This window comes from Pelophylax lessonae, assembly GCF_965119305.1.
Source record: "Pelophylax lessonae genome assembly, chromosome: 2".
Taxonomy (NCBI): Eukaryota; Metazoa; Chordata; class Amphibia; order Anura; family Ranidae; genus Pelophylax; species Pelophylax lessonae.
The window spans coordinates 403076628-403091053 of record NC_138769.1 but is presented as its reverse complement, the minus strand read 5'-3'; the positions used below and the strand labels follow the sequence as shown (position 1 = coordinate 403091053).

Sequence of the window (14426 nt, the reverse complement as noted above, 5' to 3'; positions counted from 1 at the left end):
ATTTATAGAAGCAAGCACTAATTTTATTAGCTGGTTAGACCATAACCACTAGTTAAGTCTTAACAGGATAGAGACAGAAATATTGGAGCTGCCAGTGCTGATTTGAATTTTACAAGTACAGCCTCCACAGCTGCCATCCCAATCATGCCTATCTACATGCTAAGTCACTGAAGGAGGAGAGTTGAGACTTTATTGTCAGCATGTTTGTACACAATAGTAAGCCCATTAAGATAATAACAACACCAGAACCATCATCTTTAAAAACTAGTCAGCAGTGGTTTTCTGTCCTGACAGTGTCACATAAACATCGTATAAAGCCCTCAGTGGAAGTTGCTTTAAACTGAAAACTGATTTACATAGATGGTACTTTTATCAAATATTAATCGCTGCACACTTCAGTTTGAAAAATTGAAACTGATTATGTACTTCTTCCAAATGTAAGCACTTAGAAATGCACAACCATTAAGAGCTGATTTCAAAACATGGATCATTTTCTTTAAATACCTACATTTCGTATTCCATGGATTGCTGCTTGGCCTCTTTGCCTTAGAATACTATTTATTTACGTTTTATTATCCAGAGCTGGAATGTTCGTTTCTGTTTAATTTAAGCAAGAATTTTCCCTCAGAGACAGCAGTAACCAAATGAGAAAAACTATTAAAATAACAGCTAATTCACACAGGAGTTCATAAATAGACTCCAATGATCGCTTTTGTGTTTTCCCTAAAGCAAAAGCATAAAGCCAGCTATCTTAAATCTGTACAATAAACATAGTATTTATCTATCTATCTATCTATCTATCTATCTATCTATCTATCTATCTATCTATCTATCTATCTATCTATCTATCTATCTATCTATCTATCTATCTATCTATCTATCTATCTATCTATCGTTTCTACCTTATGCTGTTTACACGACTTAGCTAAAAAAAGTCCTGGGTGCAAGTTCACCATTTCAACATATTAACACTTTGAGACTGTCTTATACAAATTAAAAGCACATAGAAATATGTGACTCCCATAATGTGTGCTAATATCATCTTATGGAAAATAACAAAACTGACCAGTAGTTATGCATTATCATATCTGTTACAGAGTGTTGTAACTTTTTTCTATTTTATCCCCTTCTGTTATATGATCTTGCTGTTGAACATGCCTAGATGTTGGATTGCTGGACACTTTATTGTCAAAATTAAGAACTTGCAAAAAATAAAAAAACCCTCAAAAATCTAAACCACCTTAGTAATTCTTGAGGCAAGCCTAATACAGTTTATGCACCATCCTGAAGTCTATTTTCTGCCTATATCTACATGCAAGATACATTGTCCTCCCAAGCTACAAATGTGCCAAGTGAAAGACTTCTAGCTCTCATTGTAGAGCAGTCGGCACATAGCAGCAATGCAGGAGCCTGCTGTTGTTCTCTTATGTTCTGCTATGTTATGCCAAATGTACATGATTAAAAATTCCTAGTTTAAAATGAATATATTCGCTTGCTTTGCAATATTGAGATACAGTACATTACACAAATAAATTCTGTCATTTCATCATAGAATATTATTTTTGTATTTCTGGTTCTGCACAGGATAAACTTTTGTGTGGATATGTGTTTACTATTTTGCCTTCAAGTCATGTTTCAGCAATTTATTCTGTCTTACTCCGTCTGTCACTTCTGATAATATCAGATTTTAAAAAGTGTTATTTTCAATTATAGCACACACAAAGCTCGTTTTTGCAATTTCAAGGTGTGAATGTGCCATTTTGTATGGTCTTTGAAGTCTCCTTTTTTATCCACCCACGGGGGAAATCTCAATTCCAGACATGCTTTCTATTTTAGAAACAGATGCAGACAGATCCGCACAAGCTGGATTTTGGCCTAAAGCCTGAGTTTTTGAGCAGGCCACCAGGTCCGAGCCTCTTTGGAGCTATTCATCATCACCATCCACACCCCCATGACTTGGCCCGCCCTGCAACACTGTTCTCTGCTGCTGGTGGGTATAAATCTATTTGCATATACAGATATTGAGCTTACAGTTAAAATGTAGGGCCATAGAGAGCTAGTCTAAACTATTATACTATCTCTGAATAGAGGGAATTTAACGTGCATTGCTAGATTATATATACTATTATTCATTAGAACCTATATGGTTAACATGTGCTTGGGAAAATATTTTCTAAAACATATTTCAGTACCTTGTAATATAATTTTAACACTGGACATGAACTTTAGTGTTATATATATATATATTGTATATATATATATATATATATATATATATATATATATATATATATATTACTGTTCCAAAACGTTAGGAAGGTGTGCAGAAATGCTGCAAATTAGGACTGCTTTCAGAAGTACAAGTGTATTATAACGTAAGGGAACAGAAGAGGAATCCAAATCAAATCAATATTTGGTGTGACCACCCTTTGCCTTCAAAACAACATCAATTCTTTTAAGTAAACTTGCCTTGCACACAGTTTTTGAAGGCTTTCAGCAGGTAGGTTGTTCCAAACATCTTGGAGAACTAACTACTAATATTCTGTGGATGTAGGCTGCCTCAAATCCTTCTTTCTCTTCATGTAATCCCAGACAGACTCAATGATGTTGAGATCAGGGCTCTGTGAAGGCCCAACCATTACCTCCAGGACCCCTTATTCTTCTTTACGCTGAAGATAGTTCTTAATGACATTGTGTGTTTGGGGTGGTTGTCCTGCTACAGAATACATTTTTGGGGCCAATCACATGCCTCTCTGGTGGTATGGCATGGTGGATAAGTATTTGTTTGTATTTTTTAGCATTGAGGAAACCATTGATCCTGACCAAATCTCCAACTTTATTTGCAGAAATGCAGCCCCAAACTTGCAAGGAACCTCCATCATACTTCACTGTTGCCTGCAGACACCCATTATTGTACCACTCTCCAGCGTTTCGGTGAACAAACTGCCTCCTGTTACAGCCAAATATTTCAAATTTTGACTCATCAGTCCAGAGCACCTGCTGCCATTTTTCTGCACCCCAGTTCTTATGTTTTTGTGCATAGTTGAGTCGCTTAGCCTTGTTTATACTTTGGAGGTATGGCTTTTTGGCCACAATTCTTCAATGAAGACCACTTCTGGCCAGACTTCTCCGAAGAAGTTCCACTGGTTTCCACCAGTTCTATGCTGATGGCACTGCTGGACATCTTCCAATATTGAAGGGAAGTAATCATAATGTGTCTTTCATCTGCTGCATTAAGTTTCCTTGCCTGACCACTGTGACTACGGTCCTCAGTGTTGCCCGTTTCTTTGTGCTTCTTCAAAAGAGCTTGAACAACACATTTTGAAACCCCAGTTTGCTTTAAAATCTCTCCCTGGGGGACACATTGCTGATGCAGTATAACTGCCGTGTGTCTTTTTGCTGTGCTCAGTCTTACCATGGTGTATGACCTGTGGCATAAAACTGACTTCCACAACCTCACCTTAGTAGCAGAGTTTGGCTGTTCCACACCCAATTGTAAGCCTCCTACACAGCTGTTTCTTTTTCAGTTAATGACTGTGTTTCAACCTACATATTAAATTAATGATCATTTGCACCTGCTTAGTATAATTGGTTAATCATACACCTGACTCTAATCCTACAAAATCCTGACCTTGTGCAAGTGTAAGAATTGATGCTGGTTTGAAGCCAAAGGATAATCACACCAAATATTGATGTGATTTAGATTTTTCTTCTGGCCGTATCTTGTAAACTGGTAAAAACACTGTAAACTGATAAAACAAACAATTAAAATATAGATATATATATATATATATATATATATATATATATTTTAAAGCAGTCTTATCTTACAGAATATATATATATATATATATATATATATATATATACATATATACAATAAACTATGGGAACCCATGTATCATAGAGAAGCAAGCTATCCTGCCTATTTAATCCTCTTCTTTTGATTGGATGGGGCCTCGCCTTTCAGATCCCCTGCCTACAAACTCTTAGGTTGCCAAAAACTTGGAACTACTTTCCTTTCTTTACTTCAACTCGAATTTTCTGTTCAATTACTTTTCAAGGTGAATTGCTATTCAGTGGATTTCCTAAGACCTACTGCACTTGTTCCTCTCAATCTGCTATGAAAACTATTGGCTTTCCAAAGGCAGGCTGTATTTCCTCAAAGAAAATTGTCCAAGCACTCAGATTGATTGCCAGTACTGTTACAAAAAATGACTAGCAAGATTTCCCACCAGGAATACCCCACCAATAAGCAGCAGTTTGCAAAGGTCACTTCTTAGCTTCCTTGTGCCTGCATACATTTTCTAAACAGTCCAACCATTCTACACTGTTTTTCTAGCTAAGCTGGTCATTTGGTGTGTAGGTCATCTCGTATAAGCACCATTATCCATGATTAGTACACCTGATATACTCAACAACAATGGAGCATGAAAAATGCAGTTCCAGTTTCTATCGCAAAATTTTTAGATGCTTTTGTATTTGGCTGCTTTTAGCCACAAGGTATATGACTCTTTGTCTGTTGTATTAATTTGTTTCACTGTAATTAAAAATGACAACGTAATTAAATATATTTTTAAATCTAGTTGGAGGAGAGTGACTAATGTGTAGATAACCATTTACAATTTGTAAGAAAAGCTAAACATTTTTATTTTCTTACTGTATTAGGAAGGAGCAAGGAAATACCCTTCTTGTGATGGCTAAATCAAGAACATGTTTTGTAATTTTATTATGATTTATTAAATTTTGATATAGAAACCTGTATGAATCTTTTCCCTTATTTATATAAATTATTTTGCTTTTAGGTGGAACACACCCAGCTGGTGCACCTTTTGGTCCTCCACCTCATCACAGTAATTTCCTTAACCCCGCTGCTCATCTTGGTAAATAAAACAACATATGTTGCATTAATTACATTTATTGAAAATGTATAATATTTATTTAGCCTCATGTATTTATTTATTTATTTATTTATTTTTATATCCTTGCCTACCCAAATTATATAAAAAGAAAAAAGTGATTGATTTGAAAAAAAAAAGTGATTTAAAATAATATGAGTGAAGGCCAGCTGTGTTAAAAATATCTGAGGTATTACATTTGTAGGATTGTCCATTATTGGGTTGGTTTTGAATAGTTTTATTTGTTACACACAGCAATCTATTAGATTATATATTGACCACAGTGTATGCAGCAAGCTCATATATCACCATTTGTCTAGCTCTTTTTTTATAATGTAAGTGAACAAATAGGTAATATTAAATTGCATCCTGCAATATAAATGTATACATCAAGTACACAAATATAGAAAATAAATGAGTCCTTGAAATTCATTTAAGGTACAGATAGCTTCCAAACTGTCCCCAATTGCATACACCAAGCACTCCAAATGAATGGTCATTGTGTGTTTATATATATATATATATATATATACAGTGCCTTTCAAAAGTATTCGGCCCCTTGAACTTTTCGAACTTTTGCCACATTTCAGGCTTCAAACATAAAGATATAAAACTGTAATTTTTTGTGAAGAATCAACAAGTGGGACACAATCATGAAGTGGAATTTAATGGATATTTCAAACTTTTTTAACAAATAAAAAACTGAACAATTGGGCGTGCAAAATTATTCAGCCCCCTTAAGTTAATACTTTGTAGCGCCACCTTTTGCTGCGATTACAGCTGTAAGTCGCTTGGGGTATGTCTCTATCAGTTTTGCACATCGAGAGACTGAAATTTTTGCCCATTCCTCCTTGCAAAACAGCTCGAGCTCAGTGAGGTTGGATGGAGAGCGTTTGTGTACAGCAAATAAATAAGAGGATCAATGCGCTACCCAGAGGGGTTTGATAGGAGTAAATCAATTCCAAAATATCAAATAAATAAAGAAAAAAAAAAAAAATGTAGAAAAAGCTGCCAATCTAAATCGGTGTCCCCACCGTGAATTGGTACGTGTATGGTGTGAAAAATTGGCGCTAATTCAAATCATAAATAAATGTGATACACTCTGTGACAATAACCATGTCCACCACTGTGGATAGTGCTCTATATGATAAAACCTGATGCAAAAATGTCGAAGTAAAATCAATCCTCAATGTAAAACTGTAAAAGCGAGCCTATACACAAAAGATCTTCAGTGGATGACTCTGAAAAGACTGTGCATAAATAAAGTCCTCAAAAAAAAATATATATATAATGCAATCACAAAATCAATGCAATAGATGAAAAAGGGTGATGATCAATGTAATCGTTGATGACCGATATGTGATGAAAAAATTCCTGAAAATATTTCATAAAACAATTCATAAAAAAAGTTGTGTATAAAAATATAAGTGTCTGAGAAAATCCCACAGTGTCCAATATACAATCAAAGATGAATGAAATAAATCTTCAAAGGATCAACCAATCGTAAAATATAACATCAATAATCTGGATATCGATCCAATCTCCAACAAACAGGTGTGTAGTGGCCGCTTACCTCCCATACACACTATCTGCACATGTGTGTAATCCAAACAAGCCGATTGCTTTCCTTTGAACTGGGCTTCCGACCTCTCTCCTCTCTTGCAGGCATGTAATCACTGATGTTCACAGTACATCGATCTCCCAATCCAGTAACGATCTTCAGCTGCACAATATGCTCACTCCAAGCCGTTCCGCCTCATAGGATATAAAATGAGACGCTCATGGTGCAGTAACTTCAAAACCAGTTTAATTACAATAAAAGATACACTTACAATCAAATAGCAACAAACGAGCAAAAGCAATACACTGTAGAACCTCCGGCTACGGCCGTAAACACGGAGGTGACGTCACCCGGCTCTTCCCGACGCGCGTTGCGTCACTACCCACGTGACTTTTTCAAGTGTGTTTGGATTACACACATGTGCAGATAGTGTGTATGGGAGGTAAGCGGCCACTACACACCTGTTTGTTGGAGATTGGATCGATATCCAGATTATTGATGTTATATTTTACGATTGGTTGATCCTTTGAAGATTTATTTCATTCATCTTTGATTGTATATTGGACACTGTGGGATTTTCTCAGACACTTATATTTTTATACACAACTTTTTTATGAATTGTTTTATGAAATATTTTCAGGAATTTTTTCATCACATATCGGTCATCAACGATTACATTGATCATCACCCTTTTTCATCTATTGCATTGATTTTGTGATTGCATTATATATATATATTTTTTTTTGAGGACTTTATTTATGCACAGTCTTTTCAGAGTCATCCACTGTAGATCTTTTGTGTATAGGCTCGCTTTTACAGTTTTACATTGAGGATTGATTTTACTTCGACATTTTTGCATCAGGTTTTATCATATAGAGCACTATCCACAGTGGTGGACATGGTTATTGTCACAGAGTGTATCACATTTATTTATGATTTGAATTAGCGCCGGTTTGTGTACAGCAGTTTTCAGTTCTTTCAGGTCTGGACTTTGACTTGGCCATTCTAACACCTGGATATGTTTATTTGTGAACCATTCCATTGTAGATTTTGCTTTATGTTTTGGATCATTGTCTTGTTGGAAGACAAATCTCCGTCCCAGTCTCAGGTCTTTTGCAGACTTCATCAGGTTTTCTTCCAGAATGGTTCTGTATTTGGCTCCATCCATCTTCCCATCAATTTTAACCATCTTCCCTGTCCCTGCTGAAGAAAAGCAGGCCCAAACCATGATGCTGCCACCACCATGTTTGACAGTGGGGATGGTGTGTTCAGGGTGATGAGCTGTGTTGCTTTTACACCAAACATAACGTTTTGCATTGTTGCCAAAAAGTTAAATTTTGGTTTCATCTGACCAGAGCACCTTCTTCCACATGTTTGGTGTGTCTCCCAGGTGACTTGTGGCAAACTTTAAACAACACTTTTTATGGATATCTTTAAGAAATGGCTTTCTTCTTGCCACTCTTCCATAAAGCCCAGATTTGTGCAGTATACGACTGATTGTTGTCCTATGGACAGAGTCTCCCACCTCAGCTGTAGATCTCTGTAGTTCATCCTCTTGGCTGCATCGCTGATCAGTCTTTTCCTTGTATGAGCTGAAAGTTTAGAGGGACAGCCAGGTCTTCGTAGATTTTCAGTGGTCTGTTACTCCCTCCATTTCAATATTATCGCTTGCACAGTGCTCCTTGGGATGTTTAAAGCTTGGGAAAACTTCTCCACAACAGTATCTTGGACCTGCCTGGTGTGTTCCTTGTTCTTTATGATGCTCTCTGCGCTTTAAACGGACCTCTGAGACTATCACAGTGCAGGTGCATTTATACGGAGACTTGATTACACACAGGTGGATTCTATTTATCATCATTAGTCATTTAGGTCAACATTGGATCATTCAGAGATCCTCACTGAACTTCTGGAGAGAGTTTGCTGCACTGAAAGTAAAGGGGCTGAATAATTTTTCACGTCCAATTTTTCAGTTTTTTATTTGTTAACAAAGTTTGAAATATCCAATAAATTTCGTTCCACTTCATGATTGTGTCCCACTTGTTGTTGATTCTTCACAAAAAATTACAGTTTTATATCTTTATGTTTGAAGCCTGAAATATTGCAAAAGGTCGCAAAGTTCAAGGGGGCCGAATACTTTCGCAAGGCACTGCATATATGTGTGTGTGTGTATATATATATATATATTGCATGCCAATTCACTTTTAAACTGTTATCACGTACCTGGTAACAGATCCTGAAATCATGAGGAAGGTCTCTCTTACACCTCTGACTCGGGGCCCCTTGTAGTGTGAACAGAAAGCGCAGAAATACAGAGTGGCATGAACGCCTGTAAGTTTTGCTAGTAGCAGAGCAGGCAGTCGTCAATAGCCTTCAGTGAAGCAGGAGGGCTGGTAGATAGCTGGTGGGTGACAGACTGAAGCAAATTGGTACTGCCAGGTGAGGCACACACCATTAGCAGACTGCAGAACAGCAGGCACAGCAGGATGTAAGTCAAGTACTGGAAATCACAGGAAGATTAGAGTCAGGCTGGCCAGGTTATACACTGCAGGACAGATCAGTTGCAGAGGAGCAGGCAAGAGCATGGTCAGGGTACAAGCCAGGTCAGGAGCCAATTAGTGGAACAGAAAAAAATAGAGCAGGCAGAAGCAGTGGTCAAGAACAAGCCGGTGTCAGTGCAGGCAGAGTTCATAGAGTAGTCACACATGCCAGGTCAGCAACTGAAATCAGGTTACAGAATCACAGGGCCACAGGATACAGAGAAGACTAAAGACAAAAAAGCACTGATTCTGAGCACTGACACAGTTTAAATAGCCCATTTGGCGCCAACATCTGTCACATGTGCAGATGAGAAAATTGATGTGCATGGATATGCGCACAGGTGCACGCATAAGTATTAGCCAAATTCCTTATGTCTACGAGAGGAACTATGAATTAGCCTGTGAAGAGGCACAGGAGTCCATCCAGAGGGACCATGTTGTCTACTGGCATGCCCTACTTAACAACTGTGCTGTCTAAACATCACCTAATGTGAATTTTAATGCTGTTTTTAAAAATAAGAGTTTAAGGATTTCAACTATTATTTAAATAAAGGCATTTTTTTTTAAGTTTTGGATAGATTGGAGAGTGATTAGAACACATGTCAGTTTTTTTTTGCTGTCTGTGCCACGGACAGCAGGGTAGAGAGATTTACCCTCTCTATTTGTCCTGTTTATCATTATCATTCAAAGTGAAAGTAAAAGAAAACCCCACATTTTTGGTTGACACCTGAACAGTAATAGATGGGAAATCTTTTGATGGGAACACTAATTCTGGTGACCCTGGTGACAACCTGGGTTTGCCTCAATTTGGAGGGATTTCCTCTCTCTTCCTGTTTTGGCTGTGGGACAAAAAGTGAAGGAAAATCTCTTGCGACGCAGATGGCAAAAAACATCTTGATGGGTTATAACCTCCCCTTAATGCTATCCAAAATGAGTGTTTAGCTACAAGTTTTTCTGTGACTTCTTATGTTTAACTGTGGGTATGGAGGAATGAGGCTTTGGGAATTGTGTATTGACCAAGCACTGAACAAATGGTGATATATATTGGTGATATAAATTTATTTATATACACTATATACAGCTGATATATGCAGCTGCTGATTTTTTTGAGTGAGGGGTAATCATGGAGTAGTTTAGAGTGTTTTATTTAGTAAGCTTTTAAGTAGTTAGTGCATCCTACTTTGAAAAGCAATTAAGCATTAGCTAGAACAATGATAGTGGCGTAGAACATAGTTAACGTATATGTTTACTAAATACATAGCCATAATAAAATAATAAAAGCAGATGTTTTCCATAAATTAGTCTTATCATTTATATATCTTTTGTTTTCATAGAACCATTTAATCGTCCATCAACATTCGGTGGTCTTGCCTCTGTAGGAGGAAATGCTTTTGGGGGACTTGGCAATCCCTCAGTCAGTGAGTAAACATTCCTAAGATTAAACAAAAGTAATACAAATTAGGAATAATGCTATTGCAGCAATAGGTGGAAAACATCTGTAACATGTATACTCTTTAGCTTTGAGTAACAGTAGCATGGGATATGTTGTAGTGAATAAACACTTTTCTATATTACTGTTTATTTTGTGAAAGCTGAGGATATTTTTTAAAGCCCCATACATACTGGGCATTTATCCCCAGTAACTGAGGTTCTGTCCGAGCATTTAGCAGTGGGTGGAGGGCACAGGTTTGCCATCTGGGCCTGCTGCAGACAGCCTTTTTTAAACTCTGTGAGAGACTGACAGCTGCTGTGGCTGATCAGGGCTGGATGGTGCACCGAGATGTATGTATGTTCAGGGCGGTATGCGCCCAGAGATGAATGCATGGAATGCAGGAAAAAGTATTCTTTTAAGATTTTGATAAAGCGGCGATAGGATAGAACCAATGTCAGAGTTTTTAATGCTGTCTTTGAGTTTTAAATGCTGTCTTTGCCCCCATTGAATGTAGCTGTTTTGGGGAACAGTTAAATCGATGGGTTTAGTTCAATGGCAAGAAAACCTGACAGCAGTTTAACCATTCCTTACTTCATTCAAAATGAAAAATAGCATTGGCTTTAGAAAAACTTTAACATCACTATACCATTGTGACTGCCTCTTTATCACATGCAGCACTCTTGGCTGTATGTCATAATAAAGCACTAACGCATTGAGGGTACGTTTATGGTAAACGGCATTTGCAGTGGGCTAAGGAACATCTGGGCAGCTGATAACTGGAAAATTAGTGTTTTGTCCAGTGAAGATGTTCATTTTGCTCACGATCTTTGTAAAATGCATAGCTCTATTTAAAACATCACCTAAAACATTACCTACCGAAGGCATAGGGATACATATTGTGATGCAAAGCAAAGCAACACTTTAATGCTCAGCCCTTCTATTGCAAATACAAACACTCATCTCAGTTCTGTTTGCCAATAGCAGGAAAGAGAAATGCCAACATTCCATGGTATAAAGGATCATGTAACTCACTCCTTTTGTTCTGATGTTATAGCATGTGTGCTTGATGATTGGCCCAGCAGTTTAACATGGGCTAGAAGGAAGGTCCTATGTCTTGTTTAAAGTATTGGTTCACATTTACAGAAAAACTGTAAAAGTGAATTAACACAGGACACGCAATTTCCCCTCCCCCGGAGTCTCCACTGTACTTACTTCCAGGGTTGCCGAGCTTTCTCCTTTTTCTCCGCCAGATGGATTCTGATTGACCAGCTCCAATCAGAATCCATCTGTGGTATCCTGGAAATGCTGATGGGGAAGTGGGAGAACAATGGGGATTTCAAATCCCCGGTCTGGAGGAGCTGCTGTAGGGGTGCTAACGGCTCAACAATCCCGGAGGTAAGCACAGCGGGGACGGGGGGGATGGGGAGGGTGTCCGGTGTTAGTTTACCTTTACACTTTTTCTGTAAAGGTGAATTAACCCTTTAAACTTAAACTTGGATGTACTTAGAGCTTACACAAGGATTTAAGCAGAGTTAATTTTAAAGTACAAAATATTTTACATAGTGTATACCTTTGTAGCTTTCATATACTATTGAATATACATAGCATGTTTGTTATTCTTTAGTTACCTCAGTTTTCTGAAATGTGTCCTTATGCATTTATAATATGTTACATGTGTACTACAAACTTTACAAAAAAAAACCACTGCCCCTAAGCTAGCAGGTACAGGGCTGCCTAACATTACCTGCTTCTTACCAGCTGTCTTTTATATTGCCAGAATTGAAGTACAACTGCAATAGTGGGACACAGGGCTGCTTTCAAAGGACAAAATCTGTCTCCAGAATAATGTCAATACTTTGATGGTGCCCACGTGACCCATCATCACTCCCAGTTGATGGTCCCCTTTATTATGGGGTCAAGAAGTTGATTTCATTTGGGTGCAGAGATTTCAGTGGAAAACAAAACGTCAGTAGGAGAATCTACCTGCTGGCATGCAGCCAAAACTGAAATATTATTTTTTGGATGGCCTGTTAAGCACCCTGACATAAAAGCTGTATTGTAAATGGTGTAATATATCAAATACCTATTTTTTAAAGTAAATATGCATATTGCATAAAGTTTTGATCTGAGTAACAGGAATGCTCTAAAGTTTTTTTTTGTTTGTTTTTTTAGCATCTAACGCAATGTTTAGCCATAAGGAAGGGCCAAATATTCAGAGTTTCAATAATCCTCATGAACCATGGAATCGACTTCATCGAACACCACCTTCTTTCCCGACACCTCCACCCTGGCTTAAACCTGGGGAACCTGAACGCAGTTCTTCAGTTACAGCTCATGATCGAGAGTCAGAAAAAAGAGAATCATCATCCAAAGATGATAAAGAAAGGTGTGGAAGCTAATAATGTTAATAAAGCAATTAAAGAATGTTTTTAAACTTTATAGGCTCAAAAGTAGCTAAATTGCATTGCTATAAGAATAATTGTGGCACTGTTTGTGGGATTATGGGAAAGCTTTGGAAACACTGGTTTGTAGCAAGTTATTATTTGAGGGCAGTAGAGGATCAGTAAACTATTTCTAACTAGCTGTTTGTACTTACTGCATGTTCTGATTGTTATCAGCAAATATCAATCGATGGCTAAAGTTTTTATACATTACATCTATCTTCATTTGTTCAACATGGTTGATAAACAATAAAAACGGTAGTGCTACATGTATGTTAGCACCCGATAGGCACGCAGGTAGCTTTATACCACTCAGTAGTCTTAGGATAAACCTAATATGAATAGGAACAACTATGCATCTGTTGACATTTATCCAGGTTAGCATATAAAAGGTAAAAAAAATAGGTAGCACAACTGTATATTCCATAAACAAAACCAAGTATGTTGGCTTGATACTTGATTCAAACTGACTATTATCATACATTTAAATATTTGGTAGGACCATTAAAAATAAATGTAGAGGAAGGTGCTCTTTTAATATTGAAAGCTCTTTCTAACATTTTTGACATTGCATATTCTTTATATGCTTTTTATATTCAGTTATTTTGCTTTAAAATATTTATGGCAACAACATCCTTGTGATTAACATAAAGCCAAAAGATTACAGGTGTAGAAATTACATATGTTATGCTACATGGTTCTACAAAGAAAATTTTTTCAAATTATGGAGTTGCTATATATACAGATAATATAAAGTAATAGCCGCTGTAAGGCCTCATGATGTAAATGATTACTGCACCTCCTTGCTCCTCCCTTAAGAGCTGTGCCCTGATATATTTCTGCTACATTGATCCTCTTGCTCTCTGCCTTCATTCTTTTTTTCATATCAGAAAGGAAATGTGTCAGTCTAGCAAGTCAGTCATTATGCCAATCAGCACATCCCCAGTGAATAGCAGTGGTGACCAGGAAAAACTCATACAGCTTATCATATATTACCAGTAATTATCATGTGTGCTGTAGTGGATTCTACCATCCACTGATGCCATTCACTGTATGATAAATAAACTCATTCCCACATAGTCACATTTTCATGGGGCAGTGCTATAGCAGAGGAAAGGTAGGGACTGAGCAGCGGCTTGGGGAATTTGGGGACCAAGTGCCATGGGGAGAATAGATAGAAAGGTGACTCTTCCTTAAGCTGAACCTGTGGAAAAAGATTACCAATTTATCTGAAATAAGGACAATACTTTGATTTCCTTTAACATTGTGCCCCTGTTGTCCTGAATACCACATATCATATGCAAATAGAGCTTTGTTTTCAAACTGCTAGCAGAGCCAACCCACTTTCCTTTTCTTAGCTTCCCCAAAATTGCTAAGAATTTAAATATCGCCATATTAAAGGGACGTACAGGAGAGGAGCTTGGAGGTAGGGATTGTTTCTTTTAAAAGAAAAATACATTAATAATTAGAATTAAATCATTGCTCTTGCAGAGACACACAAGTGTAATCTTGGTAATAAGCTGCTGCAATTCACAGCCAACTCCTTTACTCTCCAGG

The 14426-nt window shown here is 37.3% G+C and overlaps 1 protein-coding gene across 2 annotated transcripts in view; it reads left to right on the top strand.

Moving 5' to 3' along the window:
- Nucleotides 1–14426, top strand: part of AUTS2 (activator of transcription and developmental regulator AUTS2) — a 120510-nt gene that overhangs the window by 102539 nt on the left and 3545 nt on the right. Inside the window, exons 11-14 of one of the 2 annotated variants that reach the window (XM_082246227.1) lie at nucleotides 1837–1990; nucleotides 4806–4883; nucleotides 10331–10414; nucleotides 12601–12814. In XM_082246227.1, the coding sequence (XP_082102353.1) occupies nucleotides 1837–1990; nucleotides 4806–4883; nucleotides 10331–10414; nucleotides 12601–12814 (530 nt within the window). The remainder of the gene's footprint in view (nucleotides 1–1836; nucleotides 1991–4805; nucleotides 4884–10330; nucleotides 10415–12600; nucleotides 12815–14426) is intronic. The other variant, XM_082246228.1, reaches the window with a different exon arrangement.